This window comes from Anoplophora glabripennis, unplaced genomic scaffold (genome assembly GCF_000390285.2).
Source record: "Anoplophora glabripennis isolate ALB-LARVAE unplaced genomic scaffold, Agla_2.0 scaffold99, whole genome shotgun sequence".
Classification (NCBI taxonomy): domain Eukaryota; kingdom Metazoa; phylum Arthropoda; class Insecta; order Coleoptera; family Cerambycidae; genus Anoplophora; species Anoplophora glabripennis.
Window position 1 is genome coordinate 982,360 of NW_019417182.1, and position 23,644 is coordinate 1,006,003.

Genomic DNA, 23,644 nt, shown 5'->3' on the forward strand with positions numbered 1-23,644 from the left:
TATGTAATTGGAATGGAATAGTAGAACAGATTTTATACGTTCATGTGAAGCCACCTTAGTCATCGTTAAGCGGAATGTTGCCAGATAATTTTTAAAATTTTTGGGAACCTCTTTTCTATCTCTCCGTAAATTCTGCATAAGAATATTTTCAAACTATAAATAAAAAAATATTCTATTAATATTGAGTTTTGAAAAAGTACCATAGAATCTTGTAAGTAGGTACAATTTTTTATGATTAGAAGCATTACTCTTTTTTCATATTTTCCGAACACTAATTTTATATTAAATATGTATTCACTTATTCGACAGTACATGATTTTTCTTACAATCATTGTACTTACTGTATTTTGACAATATAATCCTATCAACCTGTTTTTCGTGATTTTATTATAAACATTTCAGTGATTAGAGTTCCGCAATGTTGCCAAATCTTATGGTTTTTCACCATATCTACTGATTATTTTAACACTTAAAATAATAATTGATATCCATAGTTCGATATGTACTTACAGCTGCAGCTCTTTGAACTTTGACGAGAAAACATATCGGCATTTCAATTATTTTCGCTTCATTCGCGGCCTTGGGGGCCCGTAGCGATTCGACAAAGACAATTAAAATAATTATTCTCATGCCACACGTACGGTGCCTACTTCTGTGCAAAATGTGTTAGTGTTTCTCTCCTTAATAGAATTAGCCGTCGCTTTCGGAATCCGCCTTGTAGTTTCGCATAGTAATTTAATTGTTGAGTATCTTCTCTCTTGAAAGTCAGCTGGCAATTTATTTGTTAATAATAAATAGTAGCGTAATATGGACGCGGTTTCTAAGGAAATATTTCTGCCTGTAATTTCGCAATACAATGCAATGTAGGTGCTCGTCTTGTTGGAAATAATGAGTTTATTGAAAATGGACTTGAAATACCAGTTACGAAACACGGAATGGTATTCTAAGTATAACAATTATTAGATTTGTGTTCTTTATTGTGCTGGTGTTTGGAGTAATGAAGTCAAAAACATGCATGTTCATCAACCGGTGATTGTTTATTGTTTTCTTCTTGTGTAAGGGTCTAAATTCTATTTGAAACATAGTAGTGATTTTATGCCACTTTCGAATATTTTTACCTCACTTTTGAATGAATAATTCTTACATTTGATAGATTCTGACGCGAAAGGAACATCAGTTTACGTGTCGATAGGAGTTATCTCAGTTTATTACACCATCCCATACACTTTAATAGCCAACGTCCTTATGCAACGTATAACTCTCACCTGTCGCGATGCACTAGCTTTTTTTACGCAGACGAAGCCGCACTTTCTACCTTTTTGCGACGACCTGCAATCGCCATAATTAAATCTCCGTCCATAGAATCCCGGGCTTATAAATTCCATGAATTTTGTTTTTTCCTCGCCAGCTGAGTTATGGTATACCCGCATATCGGATGACCGGATACATGGCGTGGTGCGTCCGTTGGTTGTGGTAGGTAGTGCTGAAAAGAGCAATTGTAAACTTGAAATGTTGCACGGTCATTAGTACAGCACATATAGTTTTCACTCCAAAAAAGATTCCCTAAATCTTAACGTTATAGTCTTCCCGAAGTCAATTGAACATATATAAAAACGCCTAGCAATAAAATTTAATGAGTTTGATAGACGTCCCTAACAAAGTTTTCTGCTGAAGGTAAAAAATTGTAATAATTTGTATATAATGTGTAGAAAGTTTGTTCATTTGGCCGACAACATATTTTAATTATTTATGTCCTCAAACCATTTTATTATATTGATGGTAAATTTCGTTTTGTTCCGTTTCAAAAGGTCTCCAAAATTCAATGTTGTAATAACATTAGTAAACAAAATGTCCCCCTCTATTTCTCTCTTTCGCAATTGTAATATGAATGATTAATACAAGGTGCCTATAATAAATTTGAATTACCTGAAACACACCAAATTCCGCATTGCTGCACTGCACTGCTAGGCAATTTGTCAACCACTTGTCAGCAACTGAGATTTATTGCCCAGTCGCCCAGTTCGGCTGTCTGTGTACGCCGTTTTCCCGCGTGCGCATTCTTCAACTGGACGGATACATTTCTTCCACCATTACGTTTAGTTCGACCAGACCTGTATATGGATATGGCTAAATAAATAGGCAAACAAGTTTTTCAAATATTTCAGTGCCAAATTGCTGCGTCAGCGACCCAACCTGGTACATACTGCCAAACTCTTGGTTCTTCAATTGCGATCGGAAAGACTATACCAGCAAACGCCATTTGTCAAATGTTTGACCTGCAAGTAAGGCAAGACACTTCAAATTATCCGTAAAGTAGAGTAAACCCAGTAATCATGCCTGGAAGTGGAAAGTCATAGATTTTTCTTTATGGAATATAAATGCGTGAATGTAATAAATTTCCTTAACAAGACATGATTACATAGTTTTATACGACATCTATGGCCATAAAAATGCTCTCGAAGAATATTTCCTACAACTAGGTGAAAAGAACAATAGACGTAATTATGCAGCTGGACAATTTAGAGTATAATTTACAAGATTTTTAGGGTCGCTAACATTGCAGCTAATAAACTCTTGAGAAAAATGGTTTGTTTGTTGTACAAAACACGTTTGTTCTGTGGTTTAATATTTTGGTAGCTATGTTTCCACCTTGTTAGTTTTGTGAATGAGGTTAGTGTAAAGTAAAACAGCTATATTTTGTGCTTAATTAATATGCGTGCCTTGATCTTAACTGGAAGTATAAAAAACGCGAATTATTTATAATTTTAAATAATAATTCGGTTTAGATGTCGTAATATGTGAACGTAATATAAAAAACGCGAATTATTTATAAATTTAAATAATAATTCGGTCTAGGTGTCGCAATGTGTGATTTTAAAACTGTCATAGACTAAATTTGAGGTTGTCATTATTTAGAAATCGGTTTTAACCACGGACGGTACACACCTCTGCATATTTCAAAATATTTAAAACAGCAAATATCAATTTCCTTTGTCGTGAGTCAGTCGGGTATTGCTAACAATGTGTAGAGTAACTAATCTCAGATAACAATACAAATATCTCGGGTCACTCTTTGAATGTCCAGCTAGCTGTTAATGCGGCGATTTACACATTATCTGCATTAGAACCATTTTGCAAAAAATTGATTCGCCGTTACCGATAGCGTTAGAATGTCCTGGATCCATCGATACATTGCGGGTTGACTCATAGATTCACAAAATGACATAAGTTTGATGCATATAATATGATGATTGGCGAAAAAATATTCAAAAGTGCGGAGAAAATGAAATGAAAGTAAGAGTAAACAATATTCAATGGTATATAAACGTTTAGATTCGAGACAGATATTTGACATATACAATATGACGTTTGATAAAAGAATTTTAGAATCCAGCAAAAATATTCAAAAGAGTGGAGAAAATAATGGAAGGTAAGAGGAAGAGTAAAAATTTTCTAGAGTATGGAAATACGCTTCAAATTCAAAAGGATGAAATTTAGCATATAAACGGTATGGTTTGGTGAAAAAATTTGAAAATGTAGCAAATATATTCGAAGGAATGGAGAAAATATTACAATTCTCAGAAGTCTAACAATATATGTTTGCTGAAAAAATTTTAAAGTGTATCATAAATATTCAAAAGTATAGCGAAAAAACAATATATATGCTGAAAAAAATTGGAAATGTAGCACAGGCATTCAAAAGTGTAGAGAAAAGAAATTGAAAGGCAGAAGGTTTAAAAATATTCTAAAGTATGGAGAGAAATGTTTAATGAAAAATAAATAAATGAACAAATAAACAAGTGCACATACAGGCTGTTCTGCCCAAGTCACCGTTTTATTCCTTACTTAACCGTGCATCGAATTCTCCGCGACGGCATTCCATAACTGCATAATGTCACATTAACGTTAAAAATAAATAATTACTCGCGGAATCTTACCGGACTGGTACGAAGTGTACCTTCGAAAATAACTGCACACACGCTATAACAATTCGTCCTTCTCGCGCCTTTGCAATCATCCGTATGCATGAGCCTTTGGTGCTAGAGAAATTGAAAAATGTGCCTTCGAAATAGATATATACTTGTAGAAATAGTCATTCTTCTTTATTCCTCTTAAGTAAGTCATAACCTTCCATATATTCTCATTGTTTTAGAAATAATTTCTGATAATAATAAAAATTATTTTATTTTAACGAGTACATTGTAGATATTTTCTCTGCAAACAAATTTAACCCTCGTTAAAAGAAATCATAATAAAAACAAAATGTACTTAATAATGTTTAATTTCACGTTGTTACCATATACTAGATATAAGGCAACTACTGTTTTATTGTTGTCAATTGTAGACTTCAAAAGACATAGAAAAGTTGTTTTTTTTTGTAGTTTTATATGAATCATCCTCAAGAAAATAAATAAGTCAGAAATTAATGAATTGTTAGAGGGAGAAATTCAATGTACCTATAAAATTTTTCGGGGATGCGCATTGAAACAGTAGGGCACAAATGAAGTCAGTTTTAAATCATTTGTCATAAAATACTATCTTACAGTGAAATCACAGTTAATAACCCTGTTTTGGAAATTGTTTATAGAAAAAACTTTATCTTGTCACACAGTGTTGTGTCGCAAAATGATGGCAGAAAATTCATATTTTTTTTCCAGTTCAGATTTTAAAAAATCGCTGAATCAAGTCAATTAGTAAATAGAAATTGTCACTTTTCTACAATATTTTCTATTTTTTCATTCATGTTTGAGAGACCTATAACATTACCGACCTTTTTTTCATTTTTTATATTTTACAATCTAAATAGATAGCCCATCTAAAGACGAAATCAGCGATATAAGGTTATGCCTAGTTTTGTGTCGTAATTGTCAAAAAAATGTAAAAATTAACGTCTTAACGTCTTACAAGAACTATGGACAGGTGCCACAGACAGAATTTTACAGTTTTGCGAGGAAATTAGAAATTTATTTGAAAGCCAACCCAACTTAGAAAATCACATATTTTTCACTGACCAAGCAACTTTTTGCTTAAACGGAACTGTGAACAGGCAAAATACTAGGTTTTGGAGCCCAGTAAATCTGCATTGGATTCAAGAAAAACGTACACAACGTCCGGAAAAAGTGAATGTTTGGACTGGAATAGTAGGAAATCGCATACTGAGACCTTATTTCTTTGAGGGTAATTTGACAAGCGACATTTATTTGGATTTTTTCACGTTTTCAGCTGATTCCATTAATTTTTCCTCACCCTAATGAGCACGATATGCCTGTTGGTGATGTCTGGTTCCAACAAGATGGTGCTCCTCCACATTTTCGGCTCGATGTAAGAAATTACCTTAATGAAGTTTTACCAAGTCAATGGATAGGCAGAAGAGATCCGTTTGAATAGCCACCACGCTCCACTGACTTAACCCCACTAGATTTTTTTGTGGGGATATCTAAAAAACAAAGTGTATGTGAACAGACTAGATACTATCGAAGGATTGAAAAATTTTATCAGAGAAGAAGTTGGATACATAACACCAAATGTTATTCAAAATGTAATTGATAAATTTGAAGACCGAATTGGTCATTGCGCAATGGTTAATGGGGGCCACTTTGAACAGTCGCTGTAATAAAATAAAAAGTAGTAGGTACTAAATTATTGTTTTCATTTAATTCCTCCATTTTTGACATTTTTATATTGCTGAAATCGTCTTTAGAAGGGCTATCTATTTATACTATAACATATAGAGCGTCCTATTAAAAAAAAATGTCGTTAATGTTATAGGTCTGTCAAACATGGCTTAAAAAAAATAGAAAATATTGCAGAAAAGTGACAATTTCTATTTACTAATTGACATGTTTCAACGATTTTTTAAATTTCAACTGGAAAAAAAATATGAATTTTGTTCCATCACTATGGGACACAGTGTACAGGGTCGGAAAGTCCCCATGGTTCATCGGCCGTTACGTGAGAGTGATAAAGAAAGTCACAGAAATCCGTGCAATAGAAAAAGATGGCTATAATGAAGGCATCTAATAGTCATCGCCCATTTCGCCCTTCCACAAATAAGATCCACTTCTTATTTGTGGAAGGGCGAAATGGGCGGTGACTATTAGGCGCCTTCATTATAGCCATCTTTCTCTATCGCACGGATTTCTATGACTTACTTTATCGCACTCACGTAACGGCCGATGAACCATGGGGACTTTCCGACCCTGTATATACCTAGAGCATTTCTGTATTTTCCAACGCAAATGAACTTTTTTAATATTAGTGTTACATTTTTAGCATTAGTGCGCAAAATAAATTACCTTTAAAATTAACGTCATAAAATATCACTGACAATGTGAGCAATTCTTTAAAAAAAATGTTTTTAGAGAAGAAATCTTTTTTGACACAATGCATAATTATGTTTGACATATGACATTCCGTCGTTTTAAATTGGAAAGAAACATTTTAACGGTAGTACAAACCTTTTAACACTAGTCCTCAAAATAAGTTATTTTTAAATGTAACGTCATAAAATGACATTATATACTGAGAACATTTGTTAAATAACTTATTTTTGATAAAGTTCCTAGATAAAATCTGTTTCGGCGCATTGCGTTCGTTCATTAACATACAGAGCGTTCCTTCGTCTGCTGATAAACAAATAGGACCAAAATGAATTATCGTATCTCGTCCAGCCACTGACTGCGACAACCGTTCGCAATTAGCAACAATCTTAAGGCGATCCGGACCCGCGCCAATTTACAGGACTACAGTAACTGTACACCAACACGAATATTAAACGGACTCTGCATACCGACTTCCAATATTACGGGTGCACCACAGTGAACAGTACTTTTAGTTTTATGGACACGCACGACCCGATTTCAAATTAATCACCTTCATCGGGAGAACGGAGCACGGCGGCTGTGCTGGGAAAAATTCAGCTGTGCAGTTATTTTCGAAAGTACGGTAATTACTGCTAATGAAAAGACACTTCCACGGTACTAGAACTTGAGTACGATGTACCTGGTGTCTACATCAGAATTGTCTGAAACATTTTACGGGAAATCGTTGGCAATCCTTTGCATTCACATAGAAATCGGTCGCAATCTCGCGGTTTTGACAGAAAATTTCTGGCAATCCCGCGTTTTTCGCAGTTACCGAAATCGTTTAAAACAGACTTGTGGGGATTGCGATTTTTAGATAGTAAGTACTTATTTAATATTGATTATTAGGTGGTACAATACCTAGTTTTAGTGACAAAAAGAATGCCTGAATGTATAAGCTTAATAAGCGGGATAACAAAAAAAAGCAGTAAATTACATATTTTGATGTATTTATCTTTCTCCTTTAAATACATTGAAGCCATTGAAATGAAAATATTTTCCAACTAAAAGAAACTCAACTCTTAAGACTAAGGGAGGACATCCACTTGAATTTTTGAGTTGGATTTTCTTCCCTTATTACAGACATCTGTCTTTCTAATCAGTTAATTGTAGTAATGCGCAATGTTTATAATCCATTTTTCGATTAGGAAACCAATGTGAAAAATGCGTAGGTGACAAAATTTCTTCGCCAAACGGCATTTACAGTTTCCACAAAATTTCTCATGGTTTCATTAGTAAGAAATTCAATAATAATATATTTATTTCATTCGTACTTCTCAAATACATCACACTGTATACTGAAATCTAAACAATAGAACCAAATTAAAATCTATTCCAACCCATTATACATATAGTGTAATAAGCCCGTAAAGTTCTATTATCGGAACTACTGTAACGATTTACAGCCACAGGGGTGTGCCTTGAAATTTTCCGCGTTAATTTCAGAATATTCCTTTCCTTTATTTTTCACCTCCATTGATTTATTTTAATAAGAAATTACACTGAAAATACAAAGGACGCCGCCAATGCCTTTCTGTCTCAGGTGTCGAATTCCAAGACTCTCATCTCAACAAATATCACTTAATTCCAAAACTCTCTAGATAACCAAACTAATATATGTTTTCCTATTTCAGCAATTTCGTAGTTTCGTAGAAAATATAGATAATCATAAAATTTGAAATTTTCCTGTTGTGGAATACCTACGTTATCACATTTTTGATAAAGAAATCACTAATATGATTTCCCAAATGCCTTGGAAAAAGCATAGCATGCCTTGGATATGTATATGATCTTGTCAAAGTAATGTTAAAGTAAAGAAATTCATGGAAATGATGTAGTAGTGTCAAATTTTACAATATAGATTTTTATAAATTTTAAATTTCATATATACAGGGTGGGCCAAAAAAAGATGTCACAAACTTTTTTTTTAAGAAAATCATTACTTTTCATAACTTCTTGAATTCAACGTAACGTCCTAATTATATTTCTTGTACCATATCATGCCATATACAAGGTGTACCACGAAGAGGGATTATCTCAAAAAGTAGTGAAAATTGAAATCTGAAAATTTGTATACAGGGGTTTATTAAAAAAATCTATTCAGTAATAATAGTGTCAACTTTCTAGCACTTCTGGTTATACCGGAAGTCATCATCAACTTTGTTATTTCAAATAGAACACTCAGCATATTTTTGTATTTTTTAATTCTACGGTAAAATCTAGACTAATTTCATATAAGGTACTATTGGCCAAAATGTGACAGTTACTTTTAATTTTTGAAAAAAATTGAGGGATGTTAGTGATTTTTGAAAATAGCATAACTCCGACATTTAGCTTTATTTATTAATGAAATTTGGCATGGATAATTTAAAAGCAGTGGGATTCAACTAGTTTATGTCAAATGTGCAAAAATTCGTACAGGGTGTTTAAGAACATGTGACCAATATTGTGACGTTGAAGTTGAATTTACTCAAATATTTCAAATGGTACACTCTGAATATTATTACATTAATGGATGCATAATTAAATTTACTTTAAAATGATACTATAGTTCTCTATACCCAAAGTTGACAATTCTTGTGGTATTCTATTTTCAAAAATTGCTTGCATCCCTCATTTTTTTTTTTGAAAATTAATAACTTGAAAACTGTCACATTTTGTCCCATAGTACCTTATATGAAAATAGTCTAGAATGTGACATAGAATTAAAAAATGCATAAATATACATAGTATAACCGAAAGTGTGAGGAAGTTGACACTATTTTCATTGAATAGATCTTTTTGATAAACCCCTGTATACAAATTTTCAGATTTCAATTCTGACTACTTTTTGATATAATCGTACTGGGCCCTCTTCGTGATACTGTATATCTAATTTGAAATTAAAATCGCAATTTTATTGTTAAAAAAATATTATTAATAAAAGTACCTATTAATTTTTTTTGCTCAAAATTGATTCGGCATTTGTTCAAATTGATCTCCACTAACTTGGCAATATCCGAGACGCTACTAAAATGCTTGTAAGACCTCATGTCTTCGTGTAGAAACAAAAAATGATTTTTATGTAAAAAAATCTCGTATTCATTTTGAAACAGTCGTTGGCAATCGTGGTGATTGCGGAGCAATTTTGGTAGTGTAATTATCCTGTGGAAATTATTTTTTGCGGACAAGTTTTTGTCATTTTGAAAAATATACACAATTTCGATACGATTAGCGGGTCCAATACCGAACCCTGAGGATCCCCTCCAGGCCATTACCTTCAACAACAAAACGTCTAGCAATCAAAACAATTTATTGAAATTATTCATTTGTCATCGCGATTTTCTCTTTTTTATCTGTCAGAGCTATCGATTTCAAGGCATCGATACGCTCCATAGCATTTTTTTTTCGTGCGGTAGCTTCGCCGACTTTGGAACTAATCGACGCGTGATCGACACCACCGATTGCTTATTATTACATATATACAGCTAAATAACGTTAAATCAACACCGAGTAAGGCCCCGTAACCGTACAATTCGATTCTCATGCAAATATACCTAGCGCGAGTAATAACCGTGGAATTTTTTTCGCTTCTAGATACTTATTAGGTCTGTAATTTATAGATCATAAATAATTAAGAGATAGAGAACGATAATTAAAAAAATATTCGTCACGCTGGCGGCCTCGGCGCGAATCGCAGTGAGCTCTGCTCTACAGGGTGGTGAGCAATTTGCCAACATCAATTCGACATCGTCTGTCAAAAACGAAAAAGTATTTCTCTTCTATCTATGTTATCCGTCAGCTAACTTTGTGCCAATTTCACCAACAGTGTATCTCTTGAGATAACTTTCTCCGTGGTGCAGCTCGAAAAATTGGCACCCAGTATAATTTATTAATTTTAATAGCAAGTTTACAAATGCTCAAAAACAAATTTCTCTCTTTATTAGGATCTTATCATACACAAAGATATACCTTCGAATAATCATCTCTTGTAATCGCAAACTAAGCCCCAGGTACGGCTATATTTTCCTATATCGATAACAATTCGTAGACCTAGTGCATCGACCTTAGTTCATATGCGATAAAGACACATTCCGCCGTAATTATATCTAAATTAGCGTGAGGTGAAAGAAAGACAAACAAACTAAATGTGACCTGTGAGATGTTCGATACCTGCCATACGTTGAATGGCGGACCCAAGTGCACCGAGGTAGCCGAGAAGATAGTGTCGCTGTTCGGCTGGAGGCAGACCTACAACGTCGAGAAGCTCCAGAGGAATGTGCCGGGCAGGGCAACCACCAGGATATCCATCACGAGACCCTCCCCCAACAGGGAGAAGCCGCCCGACGGAAAGGTAAGGGGAAGTTGGTTGCTCGATGGGGATGGTTGTTTGGTGTCCCTCAAGGTTTTATTTTGGGGCCTCTCTATAGGGACATTAATTAGTTTAAACCCGTTATTTTAAAACTTTTTTGTTACAATGAATAACAAAAGAAAATGGAACTTCAAAAACATTTTAGGGTTGTAGCTTCAACTTAAATTCAGAAGTATCTGTTAAAATTATGGATAATTAATGATAGATACAATATTGGAAACTATAATGTTCATCTTGGGCATTGCCAGTATTTACACACATTCCTAAAAGGTAATCTAATAATTTATTTAATATTTAAATAGATTATCGAAATTTGGGACATTTAAAATTAAAAATAATGAAAATGAATCCTCACTTAAATTCATTCCTTAAGTAAGTTTCACTGTAATCAAATAACCTATCAGTTGTTTTCTAGAGAAGAAAGGTGCATTTAAAAATGCGTATGTTAATCTATATTTTGTTTGTAGGTCGCTATCCCCCATGCTTGAAAATAGTTTTACATATCATGAAATAGAGTTGTTATCTATTCGGAATGATGTTTAAAATCTTTTCTCTTTATTGACTCTAACTTTAACTTCGTAATAAAGTAAATCCTAAATGATTACATAATTAATTTCTGCAAATTAAATATTATAAAGTTTAAAATTGCCATATTTAAAAAGCAAATCTATAAAGATTATTCAAAAAATAATTTTAACGAATAAACTATACAGGGATGGCCAGAAGTACGGAATAAAATTCATATATCTTGAATGAGTTAATTTTTTTTAAAACGCCGAAACACGTTAACTGATTTTGATTTTTTCCCATCTTTCGGTTATATAATAACTAATTTTTCTTCAACCCCCTAACCCCCAGCTACCCCTACTTTCAAATGGAAACATAAGGCATGAGGGGGCTCGTTGAAAAGCTTATAGAAAACTGAATCCAGCCATACCAAATAAACAAGTTTTATTTTTTCAATAACAAGTTTTTTTTCATTTAGAAATTGAAACAACTAGATAATTTACAAAAATAAACTCAATGTCGCAAATGCTGAAAATGTCCTCCATTCACTATTTGGCATTCTCCAAGACGATAGTAAAAGCTGTCCACAGCATTCTGAATGACTTCAGCTGGTAAATTATGCATCTCCGCCCTAATCTTGTTCTTTAAATTCTCAATATTATCCGGTCTGTCCTGGTAGACTCTTTCTTTCAAATATCCCCAAAGAAAATAATCCAGGGGTGTTAAGTCGGGGGATCTTGGCGGCCATTCAACTGTACCCCGTCTACCAATCCAGCGATTTGGAAACATTTCATCTAAGTATCTTCGAACATCAATACCAAAATGTGGGGGAGCGCCATCTTGTTGGAACCAAATTCTTTCATTCGGTATATCTGGATCAATTTCATGAGGGAAAATCACAGCTAGAGCAGGTATCAGGTCAAATGTTAGGAAATCCAGGTAGCGTGCGGCAGTAAGATTTTCTTCAAAAAAGAATGGGCCCAAGATTCTGTTGTTGATGATACCTGCCCATACATTAACTTTTTGTGGATGCTGCGTATGCGATTCGCATGTCCAGTGTGGATTTTCCTGGGACCAAAAGCGATAGTTGTGCCTGTTAACCACTCCATTTAAATAAAACGTAGCTTCATCCGAAAAAAGTACGTCTCGTTGAAAACCATTATTGTCGTCACACCGTCTCATCATTTCCTCACAAAATTGTAATCGCCTATCATAATCGTCTTCCAAAAGCTCTTGGACAAGACATACCTTATAGGGGTGGTATTTCTCTTGTTTCAGAAACATTCGAATTGCAGTTCGAGAAGCATCGTGATTGCGGGCCAATGAAACAGTTGAAGTATGAGGATTTTCAACAAGTTCTAATGCAATGTCTAATTTCTTTTCTTCATTCAAAGCACGTGCCCGTCCAGTTTTGGGCAAAGTCTGTACTGTACCGTGTTCCTCAAATTTGTGAAATATTTTACTAACTGTCCCTTGCGAGATTTGGTTTTCGGGATATTTCGCATTAAATAAATCGCGCACTTCAGCCTGACTTCTTATTTTGTCTCCACATCCAAGCAATATCAAGATTTCGATGCGTTGCCTTTCCGACAATACCATTGCAATTCAGTAAATAACTTGATTTTGACACAATAGTAACGTTTCAAACTCCAATTTACAACTAAAGCGAAAAATTAACCAGAAAGCCTGGCAAGTGAGTGGTACCAAAAAAACGCAACATAAAAAATATATCATTTTTACGTTAGCAGTGACAGGTACAGTTTCAAATTCTTTATTTTATTTAGGTGTATTTTGGGTAGGTATTTTATACAACCCTAAAAACCTTGCTATTGAAAAAATAAAACTTGTTTATTTGGTATGGCTGGAGTTGGTTTTCTATAAGCTTTTCAACGAACCCCCTAATGCTTCATGTTTCCATTTGAAAAAAAGTAGGGGTAGCTGGGGGTTAGGGGGTTGAAGAAAAATTAATTATTATATAACCGAATGATGGGAAAAAATCAAAATCAGGTAACGTGTTTCGGCGTTTTAAAAAAAGTTAACTCATTCAATAGATATGAATTTTATTCCGTACTTCTGGCCATCCCTGTATAATTATTGAAACAGTTATTTACAAAATACATTTAGTGACAGCCTTTTAAGCTAAAGTTGTTATAATCTGTTCATGTGGGTAGACACAACAAAAGTCAAGACTGATTTTCATAGTAAAGACATTTAAAATTAATTTGTCATCATTTGATGTGAAAAATACGTATTTAGATTTTATAACGAGCGTTCAAATAAAAACGTGGTCGAAGTTGGCTCTGACACATTGGACGTAGGGCGTAGCTTATAGCGACCAACTTAACCTCATTTCTCAACGAGCTGTATAGCAGCTGTAAGTTTCAATAACAAAGCGGCGATATAGCGCTTTGACAGATGACGTTTAAGTTCATTTGCTATACGCTACGCCCTACGTCGAAATTTTCAAAACCAACTTGACCACGTTTTTATTTGAACGCTCGTTACATGCCTTTAATAAAATAAAACACGTCACACTAGTACAGAAATTATTCCCAAAACACTGTCAAGTTTACAACAAACCGCAACGTTCGTATCGAAAATCACGTGAATATTTTTAACACCGAGTTTATGAGCCATGTGTGAATAACAGGACACAGTTAGTATTCCCGAAAACTATTGTCGGATATAAATGGCTACAGTTTTTTTTTAATATATCGTCCAAAAATATTGCTTATTAACTTTTATCATCCTGTTTCACATAAAAACTGCGCAGTTGATCTTCCATTCAGAATGAAATAACTTATACCATAGTGAAATCAGTGGTTCTCAACAAATTTTATAAAAAAAATCATACATATTTATTTTACATTTGAGTTTTTAATTTTAATTTTTTTTGCAAAAGTAAACTATTGCATCTACATCGTAAACTATACCGCTTTGGAAAATATATAAACACATTTAGGATTCAATTTAAATGTTAATAATAGAAGTGTAAAGGCTTATCATCAGTTTTATTTCTGATGAGATCGTTTCTAAATTGGAGCTGTCTTCAATAGAATATTTATCACTTGTTATTTATTCTATTGTACAGATCGCGGGAGTATCTAATCAGAAGGCAACAATAGCGCGGTATGTTGAAAACATTCAAATTAGATCTCTCCTGACTACCAGAGAAATAATAATTACTCATTTACGTGTCTTGCTATGCAAATCGAGTCGTGAGAAAGACAATGGCGATCTATGGAGTCGCAGGATATTCCTCAGAGCATTGTGAAACGATTTTTCTATTTTAATAATAATTTGGAAGATTTTCTACGAAAGAAAATCGTTTAAACATGTGCAGTGCATCCCATTTTCGATGTTATGCTAAAGTATTTTGATTATTTAAATATAATCTTTTAGTTCGAGGCGTCCGTCAGTACTTGAATCAATGAAGAACGTTAGTTTGGATTAATGTGAGAGATTAATACCGCTCGTCGTTTGAGCAACACCCTAATTAATGAGGTTTTCCAGATTTCCCTCGTTCTTACACTGAATGGTGATTAGGGCTTATCAACGTCAGTCTTCCTGGGTGCACATGCGGCCTACTGAATAATAATATGTCGTCCCCTCTCACGCTCAACTCTCCGACTTCTGGAATAATCCTTGCGATTAGAATGAGGGGGAGAGATGATTATTATTATTAATTTATTAAGTTTTGGAGTTATAGCAGAAAAATCTATATTTGAATATTTTGAGTGACGTCTGTAGCGACTACAGTCGGAGTACGTTTTTGAAAATTAGCACTACCTCATAGTGGCGTATATGTTTTTTAAGAAATGTAACAATTTTGGATTTGAAGATAATTTTTTTTAATGGAAATCATAGTTGGCCATAGTCGGGAGTGTTCTGCGATTCTCAGAAATATATAATTTTTGATTCTGGAACTAAAAAACATCCAAGATCTGTTGTGACTTGAAACTTCTATCAAAAAAGGACCGACTTTCTATCTTTAATAACCGACTTTTGGTTTGTACTGGTAAACTATACAGGGCTGGAAAATCCACATGGTCCATCTGCCTTTACATGAGAGCGAGAAAGTAAAGTAAAGAAATCCGTGCGATAGACAAGGATGACTATAGTGAAGACGTGAAGACCATCCTTGTCCATAGGCGCCGACTTCTCGGGTGCTCCGGGGCTCAAGCACCCGCAAGAATTATTATCAGTTTTGTTAGAATACGAGTAGTATATTTCTGTGCTACCTACTTTTACGTCTACATCGTACATATATTTATATTTTCACTTGTTATTCCATAGAAGTTTATTTTTTGTTAAAATTATTAAATTTGTTAAATTTTTGAAATTTGTATCGAAACAGTATGTAATCAAGTTTATTTATTTTGACAAGTTTAATTCATTTCGATATATTTTTTAAAAAGTTTTTCATAAAATATAATTCGGAGAAATACGTATTTTAAATCTTTTACCTCATGCTATTTCAAATGAGGACTCATTTCTCTTGCTTTTTAATGTTCTGGCAAAAAAATGCTTATAAGGCAACCGAGCACCCGACAAAAGTTTTAAAAGTCGGCGCCTATGTCCTTGTCTATCGCACGGATCTCTATGACTTACTTTATCGCTCTCACGTAACGGCCGATGTACCATGGGGACTTTCCGAACCTGTATACATATACCTATTCTATGAAAAACTCTTCCTAACTCCTGAAAACTGTCATTTTATTTGTCCTATTTTTAAAATTTCGAAAAACCCTTAGGAAAAAATATTACTCTTGTCATTTTTTTATATATTTCAACCAGAGGAAGCAAAGAAAAGCCTTAACCTGCTGCAATGTCATTGTTGCACACTGTACATTTTTAAACACTTTGTTTAATTTTATAATATATAATAAAAATGTGTAATTTATTAAACTTTAATTATGTGCCATAAAAAAATAACAATTTAATGCACCCATAATATTTTTATTGTGAAACATAATAGAAAAAATGTTTGTTCCAACACTCATTTTAAAAATAAAATGTATGCAGGATTTCTCTAATATTTCTGTGACCATTGGAAGTGGTGGTTGTTACTGAAATTTAATAAATTGTTTTGCTCTTTTTGGCAGTTTTATATAGTGATAAACAGGATATTTTTTGTTTATCATGTTTCTCTAGAATTCCTTAAATAATAAATGGGGGAATAATGACGTTTATACTAAAACCTTTTGAGACTTTCAATACATAGTAGTGGCTAATTCTGTCTAGACACAGCTAGATGTTTTTGCCAACGCTCGCGAAATGCCTATCCGTTTCATCCCAAACCACAGTCAAATTTCTAGTATGTGCGCCTGCTTTATTTGAAAAAAAATGAAACTGATAAATTTGGTTGTTAGATTAAGTTAGGTTTCTCTAGTAAAACGTACGAAGAGGACCTAGATCGTAAAACTGATTCCATTAAAGTTATACCTCTGGCCTACATCACATAAGACAAGCAAAGACGTGCATGAAGATGACTTTTTGTCCATAGACACTAGTGCGACTGATGGCTTAAGTGTAAATCTACAAACCGACACAAATAAGTTTGCGTCTGAGTTAGCTCCGCCCACAAGTGCGCACTGGACACGGCAAATCGCCGCGCCTATGTACTTCTTATTCCTTCTAGCAGAGTGCGTTCTTTCTCAACCTCGCGTAACTGAGCCTGAGTTAAAAACGCAATAAATCACCGATATATATATANTTTAATTTTAAAAATTATTTTTTAAAAAGACCGAAACAGTAATCGGAAATTTAAGTTATATATATATATATATATATTTGACTATTTATGCCTTTAGAAATCGTAGAGTGGACAGTGTATTTATCTTTACTGTTGCCAGAAAGATTCCAAACTCTTACAAATTACGTCATCTGATGCAATAATTCGAAATTTGCAATGGTAAATACAGTTTATTTGATAATAAAATCTTAATATAGATCAATAGGCTTTGATATTCCTCAGGGTTCTATATCAGGGCTTGTTTTGTTCAATATTTTTTAAATATGGACGTTGACGATCTACTGAATCTCTAGTTCTTTCTCACATAAACTATGCTGATGTATATTGTTCCTGTCTTTCGCAATGACAAACAAACACCGTTAGCAAAGAATTTGAAACTGTTTAGAGGAAATATAATCATACGAAAAATTCTTAGTGAAAACCTTGACAACTGACAAACTTCCCCGATGCACAGATATTTGTTGCCATTCGTGTTATTGATATGAACAGTCAAGCAACACTGATTGCGATTAGTACTTGTATGGGTGATTGGGTGATCATCCGAGGAAAGCTCGCGATGCTCGTCCACCTTCTAGTAGCCTGTATGTCGGTGTATTCAAGGAAGATATACAAATTTAGTCGAGGTTTATATAGGAGGACATACCATCTCTAGGAAAGGATGTAAAACCGTTGGTCCTTTGTCTAAACAATGTTAGGCAAGTCAAAAATCTCTACCCTACAACAAAGTGGGGGTTCGGCAAAATTTCCAGGTTGGGTTGTTCGTCGATGTTTAGCCCTACTACCAGAAATATGCCGACGTAAAATAACCGAAAAGCAAACTTTCCATTTAAGAAAATGTACTCTTGCGCATTTTTATTATTTAAAATAAAAAAAATTAAGAAATATGGACATATTATGGTAAATTTTTTGAAAAGAATATGAAAAAGGAAACGAATTGCAAAAATATGTTTTCCTTGTGCTTAATATCCCGAACGACGTTAACGTACTACCATTTCAATTTTGCTGACGTTTTTGTACATCCAGCAGCCTGGCTAGGATAACAAAAATTATTAACGACTTCCTCTCGTCAGCGTAAAGATTTTCTCAAACTGATTCGCGTCGCGTTTACGATCTTCCGCCTTATCGGAAGGCGTTCATTAGGTGTGTTTGTCGAGCAGTTTGCTCTTAAAGGTATGTCGGATACGTCCCAATAGTTGTCTCGCGCCAGAAACCCACTTCGTGCGTATTTGTTTGCTTTTAAATCGTTTGGATGCCAGCGGATTATTCAGCGGAGTGCACCAGGAGTTCGCATTGCAGCCGACGCGTTTTCGGGACGGTTCAGTAGGGGTAAAAATGTACAGGGTGTCTCACGTAAGATGATTTCCTCCATAGTTTTTAATATCAATAAGACGAGAGTATATCGAGTAAAGGTTGCATCAAATCAATTTCTTCACATTTTAAAATCAGTTTTGATTATATAGAGTATCCCAATTCTTATTAAATTTTTTCCGAATTGTTAAATTTGTTTTAAAAAGTACCTAAATATACTATTTCGTACAAAAAATAAAAAATTGCATTTCTCGTATCAAAAATAAAACTACAAATGTACCTAATATAGTTATGTAACTGCTCGAACTTGCATGAACATTTAATTTCTTTTAGAACTGCATTTTGTAATCTATAACCGACAACTAACAATGGTAAAAAAAATGCTGCAAATTACTTATACGTTTAAAATTATATAAAAATTTAAATTTTCTCGTGATCAAGAACGCATTGTGACGTCATTTAGTTCGACAGCTTAGAAGCAAAGTGAATTCGGCTGTTTTTAGTTGATGTCGAGAATTATCGATATTTTTCGATAGTACGAAAAAAGGTTTATTCAACAAAATGGAAGATTAATGTCAATTTTATTTAATGTAAAATGCTTGCTAGCCCCTTATATCGGAGGATATTTAAATACGAGCTAAACATTGTACAGAAACAACAAAATTATAAAATAAATAAAAATAGCAATAGGTAATTAAAAATAGCAATAGGTAATTGACAGATGAAAAATTACATTTCTAGATACAAGCTTGAAAAAAATATTGACTGAAGTATTACTTTAGTATTGACCGACCTAAAAGTTTCACAATCTCTTTACTCTTGATACTCAAATTATATCACAAATCTAGTTCAAGCTATCAAGTAGGTACGTATTTTAAGTTTCAAGTTTTTATTTTGTTTCGAGGGGTTGATAACATCGCATTGACTGAAAGTCTATGAATCTTAATAAATTGTCCAATTAGGTAGCGCACCATATTTGATATTTGACAGATGGTGCAACTTAGATCTGTGTTGCTAGATTTGTTTCATATCTTTTGGATGATTTGTTTCTTAAAACTTTTATATATAATTTATTACAATAATTCTATTGGTTCTATATAATGTAACATTTTGAACAAGCTATTGATATATATTTACAGAAAGCGAAAGCACAAACTATCGATATTAGAGTCAGTTATCGATAGTTATCAATAGTGTCATCCATACTTCTCATTCTCGACCTCTAAGTTTCTAGCCTTACTGTATTCATGCTGTCGAACGGTCCTGTCCCTGTCATTCATCTTCTCCATCGCACTAAATGACGTCACGAATTAGCGCGGCAGCAAATACCCATGAAAAAATGTATTTTGCACGTAGAACTTTGATAATTTATAACATGTTTATTTATGAATATAATATACACAGGGTTACAGCTTATTATTAGTCATTTTAAAATTGTATATACAAGTTCCCCATTGTCTGTTTAGGCCAATCTCGTCGAACCAAATCTGAAAAAAAATACAAATCATTTACAGTTCTGGTATAAGCGGGACGTTATTAATAATGAGCTGTGACCATTACAATAAAACAAAATAATGAAAAAATAAAGAGTAACAATTACGAAAGTGGTATGTAACAGTTTATTAAATGGTATTATATTATATTATGTTAGGTAAGGCTATGTTAATTTCACATCTAAGATATTTTCGTTTTGTTTCCAATTTTTTATCTCTTAATCCGCATGTGGCAATCCTACTGCAATCCACACCGCGATAATTATCCTCTTGCATTGCAAATATTGACACGGACTATCGCAAAGTAAATAGCAAACAACACATAAATATTGTTTATAGACTAGTTTAACGATTGAAGGTTGAAATGTGCCGTTATTGGGAAAAAAAGTGTCACGTTACGAAGTTGGCTGGTTACAGTTTCATTGGTGTTATTAGCAAAGCGAACGCGGGTAAAAAATGTCGGCGCCGAGATATGTTTCGATAGAAAGTTGTTTGCTGAGGATTTCTGTCAAGTTTAGTCGTTGTCTTCTAACGGACTTACCAGAGCAGACAATTTTGCCAAAAAAGGGACTAAAAAAGAGGTGTTTCTTCATTTTAAGTTTTAAAAATTTCGACTACAAGAAACTATAAGCATTAACTCTGAAAAACACACTATTATATAGAGTGCTTCTTAAATACGGTCCCATAAAAGGGGCATACGGTCCGATAAAAGTGGGGGGGGGGATTGTTATGAACATAATATGTCATAAGCGGCGTTGTTTCCAAGTTAGAAAAAAGAAATTAATTAATTTATGCCGCATTTCTGTCATATTAAAAAAATTTTTATATCACCTTAGGCATAGGCTAGTGTATGTTACAGTTTACTTATTAAAAAAATATGTTGCAGGACTCATTCTGTAAAATTTTCTATTCATGACACTAACAATGTTGTTGAACGTGTATACCAATCTATGAGAAAAAAAATTAAAGTCTATGGTAATGTTAATGGGGTACACTTTCAACATTTAATGTAATCAAATTTGATTTAAAATATCAAAATAAACATTAATCGATAGGTATCCCAGTAGGTATTCTTTATTAAGTGTGTAAATTTTAATTTTACGACTTATTTGTAGTTGTTATTTTAATTGTAATTAGTTCAAAATGGCTGTTACCAGCAAAATTGTAAAGAATCTCGTTTTTTTACTTAAGATGTCGATGGGATATCAGTAAATACAAAGTTACATACCATTACTTAAGCCCCTCGCAATCTAAAATATTATTTGAAAGATCAGAAATTAGGATTTCTAGGATCTACCATTGTGTAACAAATTTCAGTATATCTTTCGGTTCCTGTTGTACAGGGTGATTCAATCATAATGTCATTAATTTTATGGGGAGATAGGGAAAACTGTGTAGAATATGAATACGAGACTAAAATAACTTTAAAGTGCATATTTATGCTGTACAATAATATTTTCAAATAATTATTTGCTGATCTTCAAAGGTTTATCGAGAGTGAATCTTGACCTACCGTGATAATGATTGTTTTCGAATGTTAGGTTATTTAATATTTTTAATATTGTTAACGTTTTCACTATGTTTTATTACAATTGAATATAGTTTTTATATTATCAATTCATTATTGAGTTTGTAGTACGTACACCTTATTGTGTGACTTAATGCTTTTAAATTAGCTATTTAAAATGACAATACGACTAAAAAAACACACTCATCCCTGCATAGCACCTTGTTAATAAAGTTCGAATATACTGTACTTTGATTTTGAAACCTATTGCAAAATTCAACTGGGGAAATCAGCTGTTTCGCTTCAACATTGGGACGCTTATTTTGCTTATTTTTTAAAAGGTCCAGTAATTTTTTGTCGATTTTCTGTCTTTCTGAATACGTGGTTAAAAATATTGACATTATGACTGAATCACCCTCTATAAACAAAAAAAAATCTATTTTTACCGGAAATTCAACACTATAACTCGGGAACTAGGTCACTTAGGACGTGTTGAAACTAACTATTTACGAATTACGAATCACCCCCTTTATTATCCGGACGTACTTAGGGTAAATACTTGTTTAGTTATTAACGATTTAGTAGTTCTAGAGTGTTATTTAATAATATTATATTATAATTAACAAAAAATAAGCAATGTTGTGACAATAGCTCAGAAATCGACATATATTTTTTGTTTAATAATCAATTTTTTATTAATTTTTCTACAAATAAAAGTTGTTTAAAAATTATTCAGTGGCGTAGATATGGAAGATTTCTAACCTCTTTAACATCCTGTAATTTATGTGTCTATGGACACATAGGTAAATATAAAGAGAAAGTTGAAACATTTTTTAAGCTCCTTCTTTCTCTAATTTTACGTCCACTGAAAATCACTCTGTATAGTCGCCATATACAATTCAAATATAATATGGACAATTATTTTCTTGGACGATGTTCTGGAAATTAAATATCTACCCACAGTAATGTCTGATTCCAAATTTAGTTTCTCTAGTCACATTTCGAACGCTGAAAGTTAAAAAAGACAGAAATTCTATTATGCCTCTTCATACGGCTTCTTATACAGGGTATTCGGAAACGAATGGGATAGCTTCATAGCTTTCAAGTGAAAATCATCTTATACAGATCAAATTACCTTAGTTTACTTTCTGCTTTTTTAATAAGTTACACATACAGAAGACATACAAAAAATATGAATTAATTTGTTAAAGACAATTGTCTCAGTTTTTTATATTTCATAGAAATTTACTTTAAGAGGGTTTTTGGGCTAGATGACTAGAAGACTAAAAGAATATGTGAAAAGGAACAAACAACTCGATTGTATCCAGTACGTACTACATTTTTTTCTTAATTATTTCCACACTCGCTGCATGTAGTCTCCTGATTTAACGATTTTCCCAGGAGCACTTGACTTGCACCCGCCTCAGTCGAAGCAGCCAGACCGTGGAAAAGGGTAGATTTCCGTTCTCATGCAACTAACCGAGACAAATTTATTTATCTAACCTCTTATCGCCTTCAACTCCGTGTTTAATGTGTGTCGTGACATGAGCAAAGCCACTTGCTTGCTGTGCATATTTCAGATACACGCCTAATAAGTCGGCCAAGAACGGCGGCAAAGGTGTCCAAAAGGGGTATGTTGCGTTTGGTGGTATTTGTAACACTTTTTGTAATTAAAATACTTTTTAAACTTGAACAGTGGAGTCTACGAGACAATTATCTGAAGTTATTTATTTGTCGCATTGTTTTCGTAATTTTCTTTATTTTTTTGGGTATTTTGCCACCCGCAAAAATTTTTAAAAAATTAGTTGAATAAACCCTTGGGCCAAATGGATGAGTCACGGGTTATTTTTATGAAAATAGTTTTGCCTAACCAAAAAAATCTCACGCTGAAAATAGCAGATAAATAGAAAATACAAAAACACATCACTTATATCGTGCACTTTAAAAAGGTCGTTAACGTTTCGAAAATCCGCTTTTTTCGTCTTCTGACTTTTTGTTTTAATAGCTTTGACAGTTTTCACAGGTGGCAATATACCCAAAAAATAAAGAAAACTACGAGACAAGTTAACAAAAACAGGTTTCTATACCTACAGGCTGTTACAAATTCGTTTCTCACTACAGGGATCTCGGAAACGGTAAGAGATACGAAGTAGTTTAAATGAGGGCAAAGTTGCGTAATCAGAGGACCAACATTATGCCTTTAAAAATCAAGGCTAACATTATTAACTTTCGAAATATTTGAAAAAAATCCCTTTTTGTTTCATTTGACCCTGGAAATTTTATTACATTTTTTGCAAGCCTTCATAACCCCCAATAATGTACTGCCTCAGCCCGAACCAAATTCAGACGTTTTGTCTCGAA

General features: G+C 33.4%; 1 protein-coding gene across 7 annotated transcripts in view; it reads left to right on the forward strand.

The window, feature by feature from the left end:
- Positions 1 to 23,644, forward strand: part of LOC108904548 (partitioning defective 3 homolog) — a 92,026-nt gene that overhangs the window by 11,834 nt on the left and 56,548 nt on the right. For all 7 annotated transcript variants that reach the window (XM_018707146.2, XM_023456020.1, XM_023456019.1 and 4 more), the window contains exon 2: positions 10,289 to 10,695. In XM_018707146.2, coding sequence (XP_018562662.1) covers positions 10,504 to 10,695 — 192 coding nt within the window. In that variant the 5' untranslated portion in view covers positions 10,289 to 10,503. The remainder of the gene's footprint in view (positions 1 to 10,288; positions 10,696 to 23,644) is intronic.